Genomic DNA, 24,094 nt, shown 5'->3' with positions numbered 1-24,094 from the left:
TGACCCCGCCCCATTATCCCCCGCGAGGAGATGTAATGGGACACGCCCCCATGACGTTACTGCGAGGCATGTTGGGAATTGTAGTCAGCCTTCCGAGGCCCCGTCCCTGGAAACACCAGTTCCGGGCCTGCGAGTTGAGCCCTAGGGCAGACGTCAGAGTTCTTGTCTTCGCCACGTCGCAGACATGGTGAGTACCTCTGCTCGCCATCGCCGCTTGTGTTTCCCCTCGGGTTTCGGTAGCCTCCATGGCTCCACAGCCTTTGGAAGGAGCTGGTCCTGCCAGGGCCGACGGTGGCAGCTGCGAACTCGGTGGTCTCAGCCGAGGGACAACTGCCCGACACTACCTGGAATACCCCAGCTCAACGTTAGGACCTGCGCTGCCCGCGCCTCCTTCTTGTGTATGCATTTTGAGAACGAGGGATTATATTAGGCGTTTTTGAAGGTTTGAAGAAGTATTGGACCCGGGAAAGATACGAGTAACTTTCTTTAAAGACTGCCCAAATTTGTTATCTCCAGCTTTTACAACTGGATTCCAGGGGCGCATGGGTGGCTCAGTCAGTTAAGCGTGTCACTCTTGATTTCTGCTCAGGTCAATGATCTCAGGTCAGATCGCAAGGGCTCTGCGATGACTGCAGAGACTGCTTGGGATTCTCTCTCTCTTATCTCTGCCTCTCCCTTGCTCGCATCTATCTCTCAAAATAAAAAAATAAACATTAAAAAAAATTTTTAACTGTATTCCGAGCTCTACATCTGCAGATCTATCTACTAGTTGTACCTTCACTCAGATAATTCATATGTATTTCATTTAAAAAAATTGTTTTTAATGTTTATTTATTTTTGAGAGAGACAGAGAGACAGAGCATGAGCGGGGGGAAGGGCAGAGACAGAGGGAGACAGAACCTGAAGCAGGCTCCAGGCCCTGAGCTGTCAGCACAGAGCCCTAGGTGGGGCTGGAACTAACAGACTGTGAGATCGTGACCTGAGCGGAAGTCGGTGGCTTAACCGACTGAGCCACCCAGGCTCCCCAATTCATATGTATTTCAAACTCCGCAAGTTCAAAACTGATTCATTATTTCCACCTCCCAGCATCCCACAACTGCTCTTCCTCCACTGATCCCCAGCTTGGTAAATGGTACCGACACCCAGCATGTTGTGCATGCCAGAAACCTGGAAATCATCCTTGACACCTTCCTCTTAACTCCTGCACATCTGATCAATAATCAGATCCTATGCATTCTCCTACATGGCTGTCAATTGTCATTCACTCTACTGCAACCATCCCTGTCCTTGCCACCATCAGATCTAACCATCTGTGCAGTCTTTTAAATTTTTTAAGCAGATCTTCACCAATCTATGCCGCTGCTTGGAATGGGTTCTCCCCTCTACACCCCCATCTTTCCTTTGGAATTGTTAATACCCACACCTACTTACCCTTCACATCTCAGCTTAACTATTATTTCTTCAGAGAGGATCTCCGTTCAGAAGCCTAGGGAGATTCTAGTCCTTTCACTGAAGATCTTTTGTGGAATCTTCACAACAACCCTATGAAATAGGTTTTTTCCAATTTTACAGAACAGTACAAAAGTACTGAGTGACTAGTTACTTTGTGCAAAATCATATAGTGTAAATTTGCCCTTGCCTGTCTTTCTAAATTTTGTCTTCTTCGGTATCTTGCATTGTCATTAAGTATTTTTTGTTCAAACGGGTGCCTAATATTTTCTATGGTAGTATTGTTCTTTATTTAACTGACTTCTTATTGGTAACTATTTAAGTGGTTTCCAAAAAAATTTTTTTTGCTATGATGAACAACAGTATGTTAAGTGGACAACATTGAAGCTCATTTTCACTGAACTTCGATTATTTCCTTAGCACAAATTTCCAGAAGTAGAACTGGGGCAAAGGGTATACCCTTTCAACAGGTTAGTTTGTGGAATAAAGAAAAACAATCACCCTTTTAAACATGTGAGGAGGGAATTGTAAAGAGAAAAATCGTAATGGTACCTACTTCATGATGTTCTGAGGATGAGAGTTAATACATGTCCGGCCACTTAGCATAGTGACTTTTACATTTTAAGAGCTCAATAAATGTTAGTATCTATTCATTTATTTTAAAATAGGGTTCGTAATGTGTAGTGTGGTTTTTCAGCCTGTTTGGGACCTATTTTGAGTATCTGATGAAAGCTTTGAAACCTCATCTCAGAAATTCCCTTCCTCTTTCTCTCCCCATTCCCCACAAAATGATACCTGTCATTTGTCATATGTCATCAACTCCTCGAAATTCAACATACAAACTCATATTAGGAACTACTAATAGGTTCCATTTCACAAGGGCTTTTTCCCTTTATAAGGTGCAAGATTTTCCTATGCTACTAAATATTCTTCTAAAGCATAGAGATTCTTCGTGACTGTATAGTATTCGTAATTATTTACCCAATCTCCCGCTGTTAACATTTAGTTTAACATCCTTATGCCGGGGCCTTTGTGTGCTCTGCAAATTTCTTTAGACTAAATTTCTGAATGCAGAAATCACTAGGCCGAGAATTTGAGTATAAGACTTTTGATTCTTATGGCCACATTGCCCTCTGAAGAAGAGTTCTACAGTTCACATCCCCACCATTATGATGTGTCAATTTACTCTCATTGTCTTGACCACCACTGTCATCATATTAGATTCATCGTTCTTGTCCGGTTCTTAAACTAGTTCTTTACCATTGATGTTTTCATGTCATTCTTAAACCCATTGTGAAGACCATAATTTGGAAATACTGTTTTAAATCAGTGGTCCTCAACCTTTTTATTTAGAATCACTGGCACAGAGGAGCTTTTAAATATCCCTGTGCCTAGACCGTCCCAGATCATTTAATTACAATCGCTGGGGTGCAGCCCAGGTAAGTATTTTAAGCTCCTCAGATGATTTCAATGTGGAACAAAGATTAAGAACTCCTGATTTAGAATTTAGGGTGTTTTGTTTTTCTGCAAAAAACAAAGAATTAACTCATGAAATAATTTGAAGAATACAGGTTAATTAATGCCTTAGCCCAATCTCAGATACAGTCTCATTTGTATGAGGATGAGTTTGTTTTGTTTTACGACGGAATTTTGGTTCTCTTTGTCTTAGGTGATTTCAGAGACTGTGGATGTACTCTTCAGAATAAGAGGAGGCCTTGATCTAGCTTTTCAGCTAGCTACTGCTAATGGTAGGTCTGACAAAAAAACAAAAAAACAAAAAACAAAACAAAAAAAACTTCTCTTTTTTTTATTATAAAATTGATGATGAAATATACCAGGATTCTCTTTATTTTGCAGATGAAACTGAGTGAGAGATAGGATGAATAAACTAAAATCATATGGTTAGTAACTTATATAAATTGGATTTAAACTTAGGGATTGTGTTCCAGCACCACCACTAGCCCATAAGGTTCCTCTAGGCAAATTAGGAAAATGTCCCCCTTCTTAAAAAAGTTCACTGCCCACTAGTGAAAAATTGTCACTATAAATATGAATATAAATGAGCACAATGTAAATGAGGTACCCAGATTTGTGCATCGCAGACTTGCACCTATGCATAACCCTGAGTCTCCACAGCCCACTCTCTTCAAGGTTATGTTGTTTGGGAATGGTACAAGAATTCTATGGGGGAAAACTGAGCAGAGTTTGTATAAAGCAAATTCTAGGATGTCTTCCTGTTTCTGATTTGGGCTAAGGCCACAAACGGAGGTAAAGAATATCAGAGGAGAAAGATGAGGAGTTGTATTTGAGATGTGTTTCTTATAAGATGCCAGAGTATATCAAGTGCAGATTCCCAGCAGGCATTTGGTAATTTGAATCCAAAACTTAAGGGAGAGTGGTCAGGACTAGAGATCGAGAATATCTCTGGAGGATGATAAGGCACACCACGATAATAAATAAAATCACTCATGAAAAGTATGATGGGTGGTGCCAGAAGCCAAAGAGAGGTTCAGAAAGATAAGGAATGAAAAGTGCTAAGTTCCTTGAAGGAGATCACTAGCTGGCCATCGTTTCCATGGAAATAGGAAGGGAAAGAATGCATAATGTTCTGACACTGTAGATGCTTTTTACCTAGTAATTAATGTATTTGAGCTTGTCTTTTGATTTATTATATTCCTACTCTATCAGTCTTTCAAACACGCAAAGAAGAGAATCATTAATGAGAATATATAGAAGAAGGAGGTACTTAACTTTAAGGCCTTCACAATTTTTTTAGATTACATTACCTCATGGACCTTCAGGGATAAACAGAAGATAATCGAGGAATTAAGTTTATCTTTTGTAGTGCAGCTGAAAATCTTTAAATTCAGCTTTCTGAAACAGATCAAGATGTCTTAAAATCTGACTTGTTATAAGTAATCTTTTCTCTACCACAACCCCAAGGTATTTATTTATCAAGATATCAGTGTAATAGTTAAATAAATATTGTAATCACAAGGTCAAATAGGTTTAGGATTTAAGAGTATAAAGCTAGGACAAGTATCTATTATCTTCTTTAAATATATCTTCTTGAACCATGAAAATGTTTTACATATTTCAAAATTGTATTAAATTAAAAGGAAATCCTCCTACATTGCTGGCGGGAATATAAAATGGTGCAGCTCCTTTGGAAGCAGTTTGGCAGCTCCTTGAAAAGTTCAATGTAGAGTTAACCCTATGACCCAGCAATTCTACTCCTAGGTAGAGAATACAGCAAGCACTTCCTAAGAGAGTTGGAAACATCCACACAATAACTTGCACACAAACATTCGTAGCATTATTCATGAGAGCCAGAAAGCAAAGAGACAACCCAAATGTGTTTCCGCTTTGAATGGATGACCAAACTGTGTGGTATCTATACAAGGGAGTTTTATTCGGCCATAAAAAGAAATGAAGTACTGATTTATGCTACAATATAGATGAACCTTGAAAATACTATACTGGGTGAGAGGTGGACGTGGACGCATGATGTGTCATTCCATTTGTAGGAAGTATCCAGAATAGGCCAATCTATAGAGACAGTGGATTAGCGGTGCCACGGCTAAGTGCAGAGGGGATGGGGAATGAGTGCTGTTAAGTACAGGGTTCTGTTAAGCACAGGTTAAGTACAGGGTGATGACAGTGTTCTGGAATCAGATAGTGATGGTTGTAAAACCTTGTCAATATGCTAAAAGCAAGTGAGTTGTACACGTTGAAAGGATGGATTTTTGTGGTCAATGACTTTTATCTCAATTTTTCAAAAAGAAAGGCAAAATGATTTTTTTTATTGAATCTGGGGAATAGTTCTTGGGAGTCAGTTTTACTCTGCTCTTCTTTTGTGTGTTTAGAACCATTCATGTTGAAAAGCTTAAAATTCGTCTTAGTAACTTCTATTTATGTTCTTTTAATTTAGAAATATTTATCAAGAAAGCACTAAAACATGTGCTAAGTGACCTGTCAACCAAGCTTTCTTCAAATGCACTTGTGTTCAAAATTTGCCACAGTTCGGTGTACATATGGCCCAACAGTGACATAAACACCATCCCAGGAGAGTTGGCTGACGGTTCTGCTTGTAAGACCATAATGCGCTTTATTCAGTGAGTATGTTTGAAAACTGCTAGAAATGTTTTCAGAACATCACTGCACATTATAAACATCTTTGTGTATTAAAAATTTAGCTTTGAACAGGAAGAAGATACAAAACGAAAATTTATGAGAAAGAAAGACAAAAAGTTATCGGACATGGTAAGCAAATCACCTGTCTTCTCAGTTAAAAATGTTTAATCCTTGAATTTGGAGTGGAGTGAGATGTTAGAGATTATTTAATCCAACTCTGTTATTTTTCACAGGTCAGATTATTGAGGTCCAGAAAGAGTAAATGACTTTCCAGAGGTCATATTTCTGCTTTACATGTCGAAGCTTTTGTTCCATATTAATACATATCTTAAAGGTTTTCTTCAATGCTTTCTTTGCTCCCACAAAAAGTATACAACTCAAGTATGTTTACAAATTATATAAAAATAAATAAAACAGAATTGTTCTGAAACATGATAGTGACACATTATGCTATGAGATAGTAAGAAATAATTTACTTTTCTTCATATTGTTCTTAGTTCTGTTGCTTTTTTGAACCCGTGTTATTGAGTACTTGCCATATGCCACAAACTTGGCAGATACTGGACATGAAAAGTGGAGCTCCTTTAAGGGAGGAAGTTGTATCAAGTTAACATGACTGCAGTGTTTTTCTAGGCTGTTACGGGAAAATGACATGAGGTTAGAGAGGTGGGCAGGGGCCACCTCAGAAGAAGCTGAACTAAACCCACAGCCATGGTAATGGAGAGGAGGGAGTGGAGACAAGAGATATCTAGGGGATGCAATGGACTATGCTTGGAAACGAATTGGATATGGGATGCCCAGTTTCTTGCTTGGGTAAAGATGGATGAAGGGGAGGACATGAGATCAGTTTTGGTCATGTTGTATGAGACACCAATGAGATGTCCTCGTGAGCTGTTAGATTTACAAATATGGAATGTACAAAAAAACTGGGCTGTCAATCAAATGATTTGACAATTACCAATAGTTGGAGCTTGACATTTTGAGTAGTACGGGTCAGTTACTTTGTAGAATGCTCCTCAGTTGGGATGTGTTAGGCTTCCTCATGATTAGATTCAGGTGGTACACTGTTGGTAAGAATACGGCAGAAGTAATGTCATGTCCCCCTCAGTACATCATATTAAACGGTCTTCTCCTGCTATTGTTGGTGTTAAAACTCTGATCGCTTACTTAATGCGGTGTCTGCAGGTTTTCTTCTCTGTGAGGACACTATTTTTTCCCTTATATGTAGTTAAGTGAGGCTTACTTTGTGTATCTTCTGAGGCTATATTTATGTATCCTATTCCTTACCAAAGTTTTACTCACCACTTCAGTTGGAATTGGTAATTTTTACCTGAATCCAACATTAACCTGATGGTTGCAAAGTGGTGGTTTTTCTATCATTTCCTTCCACATTTATTACATGAAATTATACCATAATGAAGAGCTTTGCTTTTCTTTATTTATTTATTATAAACATGGAAGCAGAGGTTCCTATTTTATGCAGTGAGTTACAATCTGTTACTCTCATTAGTTATTTGGATGCTCACATTTTGTAAGATTTAGCCAATAGAAGCTTCCTTAAGCTAGCTCCAATGTCCTTTTGACACTGTATTTTTGAGTACTTCCTACTTCATTCCCCAAGGTGTTCTAGGCACATCATGTACTGTCCCTGTTCCAGCTCGGGAATCAGCCATTTCTCCGTTTCTTTATCTATGTAAATCCTATTTGTATTTCCAATTCTACTCCTACCTCACACGGCTCATAAATGTTTTCCAGTGAGAAACCTAGCTTCCAGTATCCTCAATATTTTGCCAGATTTGTTCAAAACACAAAGTGTTTTCAGAGTTGTTATTGTATACCCCTGTCAAAATCAAACCTACTAATAAGAGTTCAATATTTGTTTATAGTTCTCTGTGTCTTTAGACCAGGGGTATATAGTTGTAATGTATGTTTAAAAGTTCCTTTGGTATCTTGTTCATTTGATTTTTTTTTTTTTTTACTTTAAATCTCTACAAAAGTAGAGAGAATACCGTATGAATACTGGTGAAGCTGTGTCAGCTTCAGTGTTTATCAGTGCGCGCGCACGCACACACACACACACACAGATACACACACACAAATGTTTATCAACACATGGTCAGTCTGATTTCATCTTCATCCCCACTCACTCTCCACCTTCCCTCAGATTATTTTGGAGCAGAAAAGACTTTTTTTTAAAGATGAGATTTGTGCTTTTATTTATTCATTTTTAAAATGTTTATTCATTTTGAGAGAGAGGGAGAATATGGGGGAGGGACAGAGAGACAGGGGGAGAGAGAGAATCCCAGGCAGGTTCTGTACTCAGCGCAGACAAGATCTTGACCTGAGCCAGAATCAAGAGTTGGATGTTTAATTGACTGATCCATCCAGACACCCCTACGATTTGTGCTTTTAAACAATTTACTGTCATACAGCTTTATATGGCCCTTAAAAAGTCCTTTCACTTGCCCTTAATATTTAATGTTCAATGTGCTATAAGTTGACTATTACTGTTTATCTTTATAGCATCAAATAGTAAATATAGATCTTATGCTGGAAATGTCAACCTCTTTGGGAGCCGTAACCCCCATCATTGAAAGAGAAAGCGGGGGGCACCACTACGTTAGTATGATTTTACCCGTTGATGTAGTTCTATCTGTTGCTCCGGAAGAAACCTGGGGAAAGTAAGTATTTTGTCCTACTACTGCATTTGAATGAGCATTCCTCCCCAAAGTAATCAGAGTCGGTTTTTAAATATCATATAGGCATATCCAGGATTGTTGTAACTTTTACTGTGATTTATTCCTTGCTTATTATTAAACTGAGTCATCTAGTAAGTAAATGTTTATTTAGAGGATGTAGGGTAGTGTGCAAAACCTATAGGGTTTTCCCTTTACCTATACTCAGGAAATACACAGTTTACTTCACTTTGCATAATTTAGAGTTCCTTTCATAAACCTGGTCCAATCAAGTGTTTTACTGTATTTGAGATGTATTTACTCTCCACTCTCATTTTTCATAGCCATTATAACTTTCGTTAATGCCCTTGAATATTTCCCTCCACAGAGTTCGTAAACTTCTAGTTGATGCAATTCATAATCAACTAACTGATATGGAGAAGTGCATTTTGAAATATATGAAAGGAACATCTATTGTGGTTCCTGAACCACTGCACTTTTTATTGCCAGGGGAAAAAAATCTTAAAACAATTTCATATCCGTCAGGAATTCCAGATGGTCAGCTGCAGTCCTATAGAAAGGTAAAACCAATTCACCTGTTCTTAGAGAAAATATGACCATGACTCATTTCGTTTTTACTTAAACATTTCTAATAAATGGAAATTATTTTGTGATTTAAGAGGAAAGTGTGGAAGCAGACTGTTATTTTTACGTGTTATGTAATTTCTGTTCACATAGAACTTTTTAAAAAGTGGTATTAATGAAAAAATGCTAAACCATATGTAACATTTTGATTTCATACATTCAGTGTGGTTCATATGTTCTGTGAAATTTTTCCATAACAAAGTACAGAAATGAAGAGATACTTACATGCCTGGAGCTGCTGATGAGTGTTTATAAATAAACTCCTTTTCCCTTCTGTTATTTTAAGATTTGTGAAAGAGACAAGATTACAGTCAGAGAAGGAAAGTTAGGATTTATGCTAATTCTAATTAGGATTTATAGTAATACTTCATCGCCCATGTCCCACCGTTATTTGGGTTTCGTTAGAGGTATTTTGAAGAAAACATGATCAGCATTAAAAGAACTGAGATTGATGAAATGACTGGTTTTGGAATGCATATTTTTGATGTCTGGTCTTGCCTGGCACCCATCCAATTATACTGTGGGAGCATCTTCCTCATCCCCCTGGGAAGATGTGTCATACTGTAACCCTCTGCACCCTCTGTAAGTGTTGCTGGCGGAATTGACCTGCAAAGGCACCACGTCATCCCATTCAAACTGCAAGATACGTGGGAGATACAAAAAAGGAAAATGCCGGACTTTACAAAGTAACTGTCACACTTTTATACAGTTGGGAAAATTTTGCATTTTAAACACGTATGTGTATTTTAATTTTGATGCCATATTGGTTGGTTTCCTACCACCGAATTTCTACTTCATAATTTAATCACTACCCCTTGTATTTGTGAAGCACTCTAAGCATGATTTTTCAAAATACTGTCACATAATATTATTGTTCATTATAATTTACTCATTTGCAAGGCTGTTTCAAAACCAGTCTTTAGCCTGGATGTGTTTTAACAGATTGTGTTATAATAAATAATTAATTTGAAATTATCTTACTTCTCTCACTCTGACAAATTACAGCTGGCCCTTGAACAACACGGGTTTGAACTGCAGGGATCCTCTCGTACATAGATTATCTTCAGTAAATACAATCCAGCACTATAAATGTATTGTCTCTTCCATACGATTTTCTAAATAATGTTTTCTTTTCTGTAGCTTACTTTATTGTAGGAATGCAGTATATAATACATATAACATACAAAATATGTATTAATCATTAATGTGTTTATAAGGCTTCCAGTCAACAGTGGCTATTCAGTTTTTGAGGGGTCAGTGTCTCTAATCCCTGCATTGTTCAAGGGTCAACTGCATGTTCATTTTTTCTGCGTTCCCTTCCCATTTTTACCCATATCCATAGAAAAACATAAATAACTCTCATTTGGTTTTAGTTTGTTACAATATTATTATTCTATATGTTATCATATTATATTAGTTTAGTGAATTATGTGTGTTTGATAACTTTTATAGCCAATATATAATTAGTTTTGTTTTATATCTTTAGCTTGAGTTTGTTTACTGATAAGGAATCTAAGTTATTTAACTTTTTTCTCTTCTACTGATTCTGATTTCATTTAGGAGTTACATGACCTCTTCAATCTGCCTCATGACAGACCTTATTTCAGAAGGTCTAATGCTTATCACTTTCCAGATGAACCATACAAAGATGGTTACATTAGAAATCCACACATTTATCTCAATCCTCCTAACATAGAGACTGGTATGGTGAGTTTAATAATTATTTATAGAGTCAACTGATCATCAGTGTCAGTGGTGGGTTTTTTGGTTTTTCTTGGCTCTTTGTATCCAGTGGAAATTATAAGGATTTATTCATAATGTCTATCGTCTCTAAAACAAAATTTACCACCCATTTCTTTTAATAATCATTGCTTAAGATAGTAGTAATTCACAGTAGTCTAAAAAGGTCAGGTATAGATATTATGTACCACATTTTTCCTACTAAAATTCCATTCCCCAACTTATTTAAAAGCCTTGCCCCCATCTGTTCCATTTATTTTCATTCTGAACCTGAGAAATCACACTAAGTAGGCTAAGTATTCTACCCAGGGCATGCCGTGGCAGGAGTCTGGTTAGGGCCTGCAACACGTTTCCTGTGCGGTGTGGCCCTGGTTGCAGGTGGTGGGTCCTCACGCACAGCAGCTCAGGTAAGAGTGGACTGGTGGAGTGTGGGGAGGGTTCTTTGCGGGGTTTGAGTAGGGCCAGCAAGCAGGGGCTCAGGGCCATCCGAGAACAGGAATGCTTGCTCGGCCGGCCTCCTAGAACTTAGCGGCCCTGTGACCGGCAGCCACCTGTCTCAGGCCCCTGCTGCTCCTTGGTGGCATTTCTGCTGCTTTCTGTGGGTTTGCTTTGATCCTAACTGGCCTGCTTTTCTCAGCCTCCATTTCTTCATCGCTGAAGCCTGTGTGTAATTTTTTCCTGCCGTCCTCAGAGCTGCTCACCGCCCACATCATTTAAGGTCCATTCCCTTAAACTCAGGCCGCCGAGAGAGGAAACTTAATTGTCCATCATGTCATGGCTTTTATTCAGTATCTGCTGAGTCTCTGTGTGCTTTGTAAGGAAATCTTATTAAAAATGAACATATACGGGGCACCTGGGTGGCTCAGTCGGTTGAGCGTCTGACTTCAGCTCAGGTCACGATCTCGTGGTCCGTGAGTTCGAGCCCCGCGTCGGGCTCTGGGCTGATGGCTCAGAGCCTGGAGCCTGCTTCCGATTCTGTGTCTCCCTCTCTCTCTGCCCCTCCCCCATTCATGCTCTGTCTCTCTCTGTCTCAAAAATAAATAAATGTTAAAAAAATAAAAAATTTAAAAAAATGAACATATGCTACAATGTCTACGTAGAGGACTTCGGGGACCACATCAGTAGGCTGAAATCCAGGTGTCAGCAAGGTCAGGCCGCTTCCAGATGCTTTAGGGGAGAATCCATCCCTGCCTCTTCCAGCTTCTGGTGGCTGCATCGCTCCTGTCAGCCTCTGTGGTCATGCTGCCTTCTCTTCTCCTCCTCTGTGTTAGAGTTCCTTCTCCACTCCCTCGCAAGGACACTGGTGGTTACATTCAGGGCCTATCTTGATAGTCCAGGCAAATTTGCCCATATGTTAAGACCCTTGATTTAATCATATCTGCAAAGGCCTCCCTCAAACTTTTTTTCTTTTTTCTTTTTGTTCTTGTTTTCTATTTTGACCATATAAGGTAGCATTCACAGGTTCCAGAGATTAGGAGATAGATATCATTTGGGGACCATTTTTCAGCCTACTGCAGTGTTCTAGTTATAAATTTTCTGTGTGTGCTTGAGAAGAAAATATATTGTCTAATTGTTGGGTGAGGATTCTGTATTTGTCCATGCCTCTTCCTAGCTAATTTAAGCCAAAAAATAATAGTACCAGTTTGTGGTGGGAGGTGGGGAACATGTATTCTTTTTTAAAAACGTTTTTTAATGTTTGTTTTATTTTTTGAGAGAGAGACACAGCATGAGCGGGGAAGGGGTACAGAGAGAAGGAGACACAGAATCCAAGCAGGCTCCAGGCTCTAAGCTGTCAGCACGGAGCCTAAGTCGGGGCTGGAACTCACTAATCATGAGATCATGACCTGAGCTGAAGTTGGAAGCTCAACCGACTGAGCCACCCAGGCGCTTAATATTGCTTTATATAACAAGAAAGAAGTTATATGATCTTGGCCTTTATTTAAGGATTTGTTTTTAATGTTTTTAATGTTTATTTTATTTTTTGAGAGAGAGAGAAAGATCATGAGTGGTGGAGGGGCAGAGAGAGAGACACACACAGAATCTCAAGCAGGCTCCAAACTCTGAGCTGTCAGCACAGAGCCTGACGTGGGGCCCTAACTCACAGACCCTGAGATCGTGACCTGAGCTGAAGTCGGCCGCTTAACTGACTGAGCCACCCAGGTTCCCCTATTTAAATAGCATACCTGGGTTTTAATCAATGGCAGGTTTACAAAATTGGAGAAACATTCTTCACATGTCCCATTATGTGGACCCTTTGTTTGTTCATTCCTTCCTTCATCATTTATTCAACAATTATTTACTGGCTATTAACCATTAGCCAGGCCCGCTGGAGAAGCTTAGGCCCAGAAATAAAGAAGACACAGTACTTGCCCTTATTGAACTCACATATTAGTGTAGTTAGAGATTTAAAAAGTAATAAGTAATAGGTCAAGTAGTGCTTTGGGAAAAAAAAAAAAAAAAGCAGAAGAGAGAGTAACAGCCAGGGCAAGAGGTGGGTGGTGAGGGAGTAAGCATGCCATGTTTAGGTTGGATGATCACAAAGGCCTCTGACATTTGAGCAGAGACCTGAGTGAAATAAGGGTGCAGAGCTGCAAAACTTTGGGAAAAGAGTGTTGCAGGCAGGGAGAACCATAAGGTTCTGAGATCAGATTGCCCCTGGCATATCTGAACCTAAAACAGAGCATGCAACAGAGGAAAGCCAAGATGAAACTGCCAGAGGGCGGGACTTAACAGGCCTGACAGCCTATGGTAAGGACTTTAGACATTTAATAAAAAGCCAAGAGGATATAACGTTCAACTATAGTTCTCAAGGCATTTTTGTAAGGAATTACAGTAACAGTCTAGCTCTGAGAACAGTAAATTTGGCTTGGGTGTATTATAGAATATATGCATCTACCTTAAGTTTAATATGTTATTCTATTTCTTCTTTTTACATAGATTCATGTGGTCCAGGGCATATACAGTTATCATCACTACATGCAGGATCGGACGGATGACAGTGGCTGGGGCTGCGCTTACCGATCTCTGCAGACCATCTGCTCTTGGTTCAGACACCAGGGCTACACAGAGAGACCCATTCCAACGCACAGAGAAATTCAGCAGGTACAGAACATGCCATTTAAAATTATAATCAATTGTACATTTCATGACCCCTTAATGTACTACTAACAATTATTATTACCTCACGGTACACACAGACTTATTTCTGTTTTGAAGGAAAAAAATATATACCTGTAATCGGAAAAAAAGGTCCTAAATAGAGTTTTTAATGGCTGTCTTGTGTATGGATTTTTTTGTATTTTTAAATACATAAAGGCTCTAGTTGATGCCGGGGACAAACCAGCAACATTTGTCGGAACACGGCAATGGATTGGATCTATCGAGGTGCAGCTGGTACTGAACCAACTGATTGGAATAACATCAAAAATACTGTTCGTCAGGTGAGGATGCTAAGAAATTAGTGAAGTCATTTCAAACCAAGATTGTCATTTTATTAAAATAATAAGAAAACTAGATCTTTTTCTACTTTCTCTTCCTCCACATTCTTTCTCCCCTCCCTGTTGCTTCATTGCTTTATTAATCCCATTTATTTATTTATTTATAATTGTTTTTTAATGTTTATTTTTTGAGAGAGAGAGAGACAGACAGAGCACGAGCAGGGGAGGGGCAGAGAGAGAGGGAGACACAGAATCTGAAGCAGGCTCCAGGCTCTGAGCTGTCAGCACAGAGCCCGACAGGGGGCTCAAACCCACAAGCTGTGAGATCATGACCTGAGCCAAAGTCAGATGCTTAACTGACTGAGCCACCCAGGCACCCCTAATCCCATTTTTTTAAACCCTGAGCTTTTTTTGGTTATTTTTCAGAAGACTTTGAGTCAATGAGTAAACTTCGTGATATATACTTGTATAGTCTAGACTTAATTTTAGCCTAGAAGAGGAAAACTTGGGAATATGTCGACTTTGACTGGAGCTACAGAAAATCAAATTTTTTTATCCTCAAGTCTTTAAAAAGTCTTCAAAGGAGAAAATCAAATGTTGATCTATGACTGCCCTTTTTGTGTAAGTCCTGCTCTTTTTCTAAGATGTCAGTGAACTAATAATGTGTCCAAATAATATATTCATTTTTTTCCAATACATCTTAACCATAATTCTAGCATTAAAATATGAGCAAATATTAGTTAAATAAGATTAATTTCTATGACCGTAAGTACCTTACTCCTTGTTTATGAGCTTATGTTTTTTCTTACGTTTATTTATTTTGATAGAGACTGAGAGAGCATAAGCCAGGGGAGGGGCAGAGAGAGAGGGAGAATCCCAAGCAGGCTCCACGCAGTCAGCACAGAGCCTGATTCAGGGCTTGAACTCAAGAAACCGTGAGATCATGACCTGACGTGAAACCAAGAGTTGGACACTCAACCGACCGAGCCACCCAGGCGCCCCTATGAGCTTGTGTTTTAAATACATTTTCTATTACAACAACCTCAGTAGATACAGTAACACCATCCTTTTTTGTGCATGTGCTTTTGTCCAAGTTCATCTGATTTCACACTTGCAGTTTGGATTGGCTCTGGAAACCAATGCTAACAAATAAATGAAAGATTAAGTATTGAAGCATATGGTGCTTAAAAAGTGAGCATTTTGGCCCCTTAAAACTTTACACATGCCTTACTAAGAAGATAAGGATTAGCACCACTTGGCCCGACCAATCTAAAAAATAACCTCCCTTCATCTGACCATCTTTCTCTCTTCTCAAAAATACTAATTGTATAGGACATTGAAATATCCCTAAAAATAGTATGTCGTACTTGAAAACATCTTGCAGTTTTCATATTGGCCTCACAGATATTGTCTGTTTTAGTCCCAAAGCTCCTGTCGTGTAGACAGGGCAGGGTGATTGGTCCCGATTTAAAGATAAGGAAATACAGACTGAGTCTGATGGCAAGAAGACAGGAACCCAGGACTTAAAACTCATTTTTCCAAAATTAAATCCATCCAGAAGAGCCCACTGGGCATCAATGTGACCACTTTTAGTCCCCAGTTAAAAATCCAGACCCTTCTTTATGCAGTTGCAGAAGCAAAGGAACAGGGTCTCCTTACTTCTTTCCTAGCATGTTTAGTGGCCTTAAATATTTTAAGAGGTTATGGTGCTTTAAATTGCTCTCAGGTCAGTTCCTGACCACTTAATTGTATTTAAATTTATATCGTATTTTTTTCAGTAACCAAAAAAAGAAAATAAAAAGGTAGAAAACATTGGCTCCCTAACTCCTTAATGACTTTAGTGTGAGAAATTGTTCATCTGATAGAGAATGGTTTCTTTCTAGCCAAGGTTCTGAAATGGCCTCTCAAGGACGGGAGCTGGCTAATCATTTCCAGAGTGAAGGAACTCCAGTAATGATCGGTAAGGTGTTCTGGACATCTTGGGCTCCTTTGATAGAGTGGAGAACATGTAAAATGTATTGTTAATGTAAATAATGTCACATAAAATCAGTCATTTTTAAACCTTTCAAAATTAGCTTTTATACCATATATATTGACCTCTGGGTATTTATTTTTCAATTTCCAAGGTGGGAAGAAAGCTAAAACAAAAGATAAAGGTTAAGAAGAGAAATGATAACTGTGTTGAAATATTTAAAGAGTTGAGAGCAGTATAGAAAAGAGGCCATTGTCACTCAGTTGAGCCTTGTAAGTCATGGTGCTGTCACTAACTTGGCTGGCTGTGTGACACTGTACAGCTTGCTTCACCTCACTGGGCTGTATTTGTCAAAAGGATCAGATTAGTCGATCTAAAGATCGATGATTCTATGAGGAACAAGACTTGTTCTCTTGGGAGGAGTTTAGCCCCTGCATAGCCCTTTGTAAATCCAGTATCAGTAATGCCATGGATATGGCAGTGGAATAGAAACCTTATATGGTTATAAATATGATTGTATCTTTTTTGTCTTTAAAGATATAATTTTATCTCCTCAGTGTATTTGACATCATCTGTGGTCTTTTATAATATAGGCTAGTCCATTCTAATGCGATATTAGATCAATTAATAGGCAAGGATAGTGCTGTGAAATTGCAATTGAGTAGCAAGTTGAGGTTCGTACATGCCCTCTCACAGTTCACATTTCCTCTGTTATAGGGGGAGGAGTTTTGGCCCACACAATACTAGGAGTGGCGTGGAATGAAATAACCGGGCAGATAAAATTTCTAATTTTAGATCCACATTATACAGGCGCTGAAGATCTGCAAGTTATTTTGGAAAAGGTAAGTATCTGTTTAACAGAAATGAAGATACAAGGCAAAGAACCTGGAACCAAAAGATAGCAAACTGGCTGTTAACAGAAGGACTCTAAACCGAGGGCAGTGATCCACACTATAAGGAGGTATTCTGGGGCTATAAGGAGTATCTTTCTAGGTAGGGAGAACAAGAGGAAACTAAAGTGAATTGCAAAGAAAAAACTTTAGATTTATAAACACTTTCTTAATTATTAACTTAATAATGGAACACACAGCTCATCATTATATTCCTTTGGAGATGTTACAACTTTGCATAAACAAATGTATTGAAATAGGAGGGTAGATTAAATAACCTTTATAATTGTATTAGTAACCAAAAATAAACTAAACGGTATGGAGGCTTGACTACTTTTAATTTATTTACATATAACTTAATCTCATTCTATAAAAGATTTGAATTTGAGACAAAATTCCAGAGTAGTCATTGATACTTACAATATCAGTTAAAGGAGGGATAAATTTAATTTATAGGCAACAAATGTACACATATGAAAACTCATACTAAAACTTTAGAAGGCAAGTATAAGACATAATTAACTTGAATTTTAACTACTATCTTCTTTGCCAAATATATTAAAATTACAAAAAATGCATACAACCTTTCCAGCCATAAGCCAATGAATATATCATACTGTTATTGCCTTTTATTTTTATCATGTTGTCACTAAGTCAACATCAACATGAATGAAAAGGTTTCTCTGAACTGTGAATTTATAATTTAATTAGATCAGTTTCTTACGTAAAAAGCTTTAATTAGGAGTTATAAATAATATCTTAAGTTCTATATTTAAAAACTCTAGGGGAGCGTTGGTCGCTTAAGCGTCCAATATCATCTCAGGTCATGATCTCACAGTTCATGAGATCGAGCACCTCGTCGGGCTCCACAGTGACAGTGATAGCCTGCTTGGGATTCTCTCTCCCTTTCTTCCTGCCTGCCCCGTTTGCTCGCCTTCTCAAAATAAATAAATACACTTTAAAAAAAAGAATAATACTAAAAATAAACTCTAGAATTTTATATTTTACTTTTTTATATATTATTTTTTTTATTTTATTTAATCCAAGTTAGTTAACATAAGTGTAATAATGATTTCAGGAATAGAATTTGGTGATTCATCACTTACGTATCATCACACGTGTCCTAATGCCCCTTGCCCATTTAGCCCATCCCCCACACAACACCCCTCCAGCAACCCTCAGTTTGTTCTCTGTATTTAAGAGTCTCTTATGGTTGTTAAATACAGAGAACAAACTGAGGGTTGATGGGAGGAGGGGAAAATGGATGATGGGCATTGAGGAGGGCACTTGTTGGGATGAGCACTTGTTGTTGTATGTAAGCAATGAATCATGGAAATCTACTCCCGAAGCCAAGAGCACACTGTATATACTAGGTTAGCTACCTTTACAGTAAATTCTATTTAAAAAAAAAAAAAAAAAGTATCTCATGGTTTGCTTCCCTCTCTGTTTTTATCTTATTTTTCCTTCGTTTCCCCTGTGTTCATCTGTTGTGTTTCTTAAATTCCACATAGGAGTGAAATCAGGTGATATTTGTCTTTCTCTGATTTATTTAGCTTAGGATAATACACTCTAGTTCCATCCATGTTGTTGCAAATGGCAAGATTCCATTCTTTTTGATTGCCAGGTAATATTCCATTGTGTATATATACCTCATCTTCTTTAGCCATTCATCAGCTGATGGACATTTGGGCTCTTTCCATACTTTGACTATTGTTGATAGTGCTGCTATAAACATTGGGGTGCACATGCCCCTTTGAAACAGCATACCTGTATCCCTTGGATAAATGCCCAGTAGTGCAATTGCTGGGTCGTAGGGTAGTTCTATTTTTAGTTTTTTTGAGGAACCTCCATACTGTTTTCCAGAGTGGGTGCACCAGCTTGCATTACCAAAAACGATGCAAAAGAGATCCTCTTTCTCCACATCCTCGCCAACATCTGTTGTTGCCTGAGTTGTTAATGTTAGCCATTCTGACAGGCATCAGGTGGTAATCTCATTGTGGTTTTGATTTGTATTTCCCTGATGATGAGTGATGTTGAGCATCATTTTCATGTCTGTTAGTCATCTGGATGTCTTCTTTGGAAATATGTCTGTTCTTTTGCTCATTTTTTCACTGGATTATTTGGTTTTTGGGTGTTAGTAAATTCTTTATAGATTTTGGATACTAACCCTTTATCTGATTTGTCATTTGCAAATATCTTCTCCCATTCTGTCGGTTGCCTTTTAGTGTTGTTGACTTTTTCCTTCACTGTCCAGGTTTTTATCTTGATGATGTCCCAATAGTTCATTTTTGCTTTTGTTTCCTTTGCCTCTGGAGACATGTCTAATAAGAAGTTACTGCGGCCAAGGTCAGAGAGGTTGTTGCTTGTTTTCTCCTATAGGATTTTAAAGGTTTCGTGTGTTACATTTAGGTCTTTCATCCATTTTGAGTTTGGTCCAGGTTCATGCTTCTGCATGTCGCTGTCCAGTTTTCCCAACACCATTTGAAGAGACTGCCTTTTTTTCATTGGATATTCTTTCCTGCTTTGTTAGAGATTAGTTGGCCTTACATTTGTGGGTCCATTTCTGGGTTCTGTATTCTGTTCCCTTGATCTATGTGTCTGTTTTTGTGCCAGTACCATATTGTCTTGATGATTACAGCTTTGTAATACAGCTTGAAGTCTGGAATCGTGATGCCTACAGCTTTGGTTTTCTTTTTCAACATTACTTTGGCTATTCAGGGTCGTTTCTGGTTCCATACAAATTTTTAGAATTGTCTGTTCTAGCTCTGGGAAGAATATTGGCGTTATTTTGATAGGGGTTCCATTGAATGTATAGACTGCAGTGGGTAGTGTCGACATTTTATCTTCTGTATCACTGATTTGCTGCTTTGATTGGTCCATCCTTGCCGTCATGGCATCCATTCAAGATTGCATCTCAGTTATAGAATTTTTAATTTCTGCCTGACTAGGTTTTAGTTCTTTTACCTCTGCAGAAAGGGATTCTCTATTGTCTTCCATACTTTTTTCAACACCAGCTAGTATTCTTATAATTGTGGTTTTAAATTTTAGTTCAGACATCTTACTGTATCTGTGTTGATTAAATCCGTGGCCATGATTTCTTCCTTTTTTTTATTTTGGTGTACATTCCTCCCTCTCGATCTTGACCTGAGCCGAAGTCGGATGCTTAACTGACTGAGCCACTCAGGCGCCCCCCCCCCCACTGGCAAATTTTTAAATAATAGAATAAAATAAGGAAAATAAATAAAATTAAAAATTAAAAAATTTGATCTCTTTCTGTATCCAAGAAAGAAAAAGAAAACAACAGAAGCAAAAACAAACAAACAAGCAAGCAGAATGCAGCCTGAATGAAGTTACATCCAGTTTCCCCTGAAACTGAAACTTTGCATCACACTATAGTCCTTAAGCAGGTGGAAGGGATTTGTCCTGGTCTTCTCCAGGATATGCCTCAAGGGTGCAGGTGGGCAGGACTTCTGGCAATGGCTCCGTTGTCAACTTGGTGGCGCTGATTAGCTCACTGGGGTCTATCCCTGTGTGCACACATGTGCGCTTGAGGTGAAAATGGTTTCACCCAGCTCTCTAGTCTCTGGTGTGGGGATTTTGTGCCCTCACACACGTGATCAAGCACCCCTCCTTTGTTTCAGCCTCCTGCCTTTACTCTGTCTGTGTCTAAGTTGTCTGCCTGCCAGGCATGAACTCTGAAACTTCAGACTGTGCGCTCCGCTGTTTATAGAATCCTGGTGGAATTGAAACCCACTCCTTTCTCTCTCTCAATGGTTTTGGGAAACTGATTTCTTGTCCCTTCCCCTGCAAGTGTTTTCACTCTTTCTCTTTCTAGCTACTTTCAGGGTAAGTGTTTTTCTTGCGCAGTCCCAATACACTGCACTCTCCCCCTTTCTCTCTGTCCTCTCTCCATGAAAACAGCTCCTTACCCTCCATGGCTCCGCTGCTTTTCTCTTCCCCACATCTCTCCGCACCATCTACCTGCCAAGTTATCTGGTTCAAATTATGCAGATTGTTGCATTAATCCTCACATCAATTTCCTAGGTTTTCAAAATGGTTTGATGCTGATCTAGCTGCATTTCAGGGATAAGACAAGGTCAGGGTCCCCATAATACTCTACCTTCTTAACTCTGTCCAGGTCATTTTTTTAAAGCAGAATTCCTGGAGAATTGGGTAGTTTAACATTGAAATTGATTGGGGATACACTTTCAGAAGTTGAAAAGAACATAACTGCATGAGGTTACTAAAGCCCTGAGGATAAGGGGTTTTAGTATGTAAAGAGCTTCACTGTGTGTGGCTGAACTGTTTTATATTTCAGACTAGTAAAGTCTTTTGCTAATGCTAAGACTATCTAAATACTGACAGGATATAAGTGCATTCTGCTTTTCTCTTTCAAGACATTTGGACTTTTAAATCTATGTATGGAATGTTTTTGGCCGGTACATGCAAATGGAAGCAGTATTTACTCTTTCTTTAGCAAACTGTTTACTCATTCAGCATGAAGTACCTACCTAATATGTGCCATCCACTGTCCAAAGCAATAGGGGTATTAAAGAAGGTCTTTAAAAAGCTCTTAGTCTAGCTACAAGGACAAAGGAGATCCAAAAAGGATTCCCCAGGAAGAATATGGTTACCTAACAGGGAGCTGGAACTCCTGTAGAGTTGTAGATCCTGTAGAGGGCTCCCTTAGACACAGTGAAAGGAAAGCAGGGCATGTTCCCCGAACTACAGTAGTTTGAACCTGAGTAGAGCTGGTGAAGGGGTGTGGCTGGCGGGATAGTTATTGTGAGCCCTGCGAGAAACCAAGCATTTAGATTTTATCTTCTAGGCAATGAGAAACCTTATTTTAATTAGAGGTGTGATACAGATAAAATTACTTCTTTCTGGCTGGCAGGAGGAACTTTGCACTAGATGGAGTTGTCCAGATAGGGTTTTCTGAAGCATCTGGATAGATCCAGTAAGGCATTGTTCCTGATTACTGTCTCTAAGGACTGTACTGTCCTTTTCAAGTTATATTTCCATAGATTCTATAAAAAACCCCTTGCCGTATTGGCACACAGAAGGAGCCGTGAAGCCAAGGCCTGGCCCTCGGTGGAACTATTGACTCTCACTTAACAATCTAGAGCACTGTTTTATAGTCTGTTCAGGCTGCTATGACAGAACACCATAGCCTAGGTGGCCTTACAATCCTGGAGGCAGAGAAATCCAAGGCACCGGCGTGTCTGGTCTGGTGAGCCCCGCTTACTAGTTCACAGGGAGCAGTCTTTTTCAGGGTCTTCCACGTGGCAGAATGGATGAGGGACGTTTCAGCAGCCTCGTTAATGAGGGCACTAATGCCATCCATGAGGGCTCCACCCTCATAACCTAGTCCCCTCCCAAAGGCCCCCTTCTAGCTACCATCACCTTAGGGATTAGGTTTCACATGAATTTTGGAAGGACACCAACTTTCAGTCTGTAGTGGGAGCTACAGGGAGAGTTCTGTCTCCGCCTGACCTCTCTTTACCCCTTTGTGGAACTTCCCTGTTTGAAGTTCCCAGACCACTCGCCTCAAAAGGAAAGAGCAGGCTCCCCTATCTACTACCATCAGTTGCTGGTTTGGGCACCCTCTCTACCCACTTCTTTTTTTAAATATTTGAGTCTGGTTACCTGAAAAAGTCCTCAAAGATTAAAACAGATCATATAAGCCTTTGTTTCTGTTCATCAAGAAAACAGATTTTAGAACATTAAATTTATGAGAAAAAAGTTTGCTAAAAGAGATAATAAAAAGCTTATTTACATATAAAAACAAACAGATCTCAAAGATAAATTAGCAGTTACCTGGGGGCAGGGGAACAAGACTGATGGAGGATTTTTTGTTTGTTTTTTTACTTGCATTTGAAATCAGATTAAAAGAACATGTCTACTGAACCCTCCAACCTCCACACTAAAAAAATAGAGCTAACACACTATCTTCTGTAGAAAGCATGCACTTGAACTCTAGGTCCCTGACTGAATGCCCAGCAGCTTCCTAGTTACTTAGGGTTACTGTCACTCACCCACTGGTATTTATTTTAAGAGTCCTAGCTGGCCTCCTCAAAAGTATTTTGCAAGCAAAGCATTTCATTTCAGAATGATATAACTCAGACTAGTCATTAGCTGAGTCTTTAAGAAAATAAACCAGGGGCACGTGGATGGCTCAGGCAGTTAAGTGTTCGACTTCGGCTCAGGTCATGATCTCACGGTTTGTGAGTTTGAGCCCCGTTTCAGGCTCTGTGCTGACAGCTCAGAGCCTGGACCCTGTTTCAGAGTCTGTGTCTCCCTCTCTCTCTCTGGCCCTCCCTAGCTTGTGCTCTGTCTCTCTCTAAAAAAATAAATAAACATTTAAAAAGTTTAAAAAAAGAAACCAATGGCCCTGAAAGAAATTTGATACGCTTTTGTATTTACAATGAGATTTTGTTTGAACGTAATTTTCTCTGCTGGGAGAAAGGATTAATAGTGATATGAAGAATGGAGAGTGGCATGATTATGGCCCAAAGACAGTGAAGGGCATCTCAAGAAGCCAGCACAGATTTCTCCCTGCCACACACATTTCCTCATAGCTAAGATGCACGGCATGGTCCCTAGACAGTCTTTAGTGGAGAACTAAGAAAAACAGACTGCCAGTTCAACTACCACCTGCCATCGACTGCCAGAATTGTACATCGTAAAATCAAGAAAAATGTGGTATTTGGAGTAACAGTTACCATAAGGAATTTTTAAAAATAATTTCTAGGATTAAGTACCATAGAGTTAAAATTTTGTTAAACTCTACCTGAAATGGACCCAAGTCTGTTAATGTCCATGCTTCCCAGGAGTTCAGATCTCTGACTTACACAGGTAGTCTTATTACAGGATCCAGCGGACAGAACAGGTTTTTAAAATGTTACAGTTTTGATCATGTAGTCCTATAATTTTGTAAAAGATTTTCCTTTCGCTTCTCCCAAATCTAGGGCTGGTGTGGATGGAAGGGCCCAGACTTTTGGAACAAGGATGCTTACTATAATTTATGTCTTCCTCAGCGACCAAATGTTTTCTAAAATATCTTGAACTCAGACTGTAGTAAAGTTGTGTTATAAATTTGTTAATAAAGACAAACTTTAAATCCTGGGTGTAGGTTGATGGATTCAACTACAG

The 24,094-nt window shown here is 39.0% G+C and overlaps 1 protein-coding gene across 2 annotated transcripts; it reads left to right on the top strand.

Moving 5' to 3' along the window:
* The first annotated feature begins 18 nt into the window (after positions 1-18).
* UFSP2 (UFM1 specific peptidase 2) lies at positions 19-24,067 on the top strand. 2 transcript variants are annotated; one of them, XM_045453776.1, is made up of 12 exons: positions 19-187; positions 3,119-3,197; positions 5,381-5,564; positions 5,646-5,712; positions 8,107-8,264; positions 8,647-8,839; positions 10,464-10,610; positions 13,581-13,745; positions 13,959-14,083; positions 15,964-16,040; positions 16,770-16,894; positions 23,911-24,067. In XM_045453776.1, the coding sequence occupies exons 1-12, from the start codon at positions 185-187 to the stop codon at positions 23,995-23,997; spliced, it is 1,410 nt and encodes a 469-aa protein (XP_045309732.1). In that variant the 5' UTR covers positions 19-184; the 3' UTR covers positions 23,998-24,067. The 2 variants fall into 2 exon arrangements, with proteins under 2 accessions (XP_045309732.1, XP_045309740.1); XM_045453784.1 differs by lacking the exons at positions 19-187; positions 3,119-3,197; positions 5,381-5,564 and adding an exon at positions 5,817-5,964 and having other exon boundaries at positions 5,698-5,712.
* Positions 24,068-24,094: the final 27 nt, after the last annotated feature.

Source organism: Leopardus geoffroyi, chromosome B1, assembly GCF_018350155.1.
Source record: "Leopardus geoffroyi isolate Oge1 chromosome B1, O.geoffroyi_Oge1_pat1.0, whole genome shotgun sequence".
In the NCBI taxonomy this organism is placed as follows: Eukaryota; Metazoa; Chordata; class Mammalia; order Carnivora; family Felidae; genus Leopardus; species Leopardus geoffroyi.
Note: the sequence above shows the minus strand (reverse complement) of the source record. Positions and strands in the feature narration are given on the sequence as shown.

Bases quoted from the DNA above. Each gene is read 5' to 3' on its own strand.
- UFSP2 (XM_045453776.1), top strand. The intron at 5,565-5,645 runs GTGAGTATGTTT...TTAAAAATTTAG, and splicing joins ACCATAATGCGCTTTATTCA to CTTTGAACAGGAAGAAGATA. The intron at 5,713-8,106 runs GTAAGCAAATCA...TTATCTTTATAG, and splicing joins ACAAAAAGTTATCGGACATG to CATCAAATAGTAAATATAGA.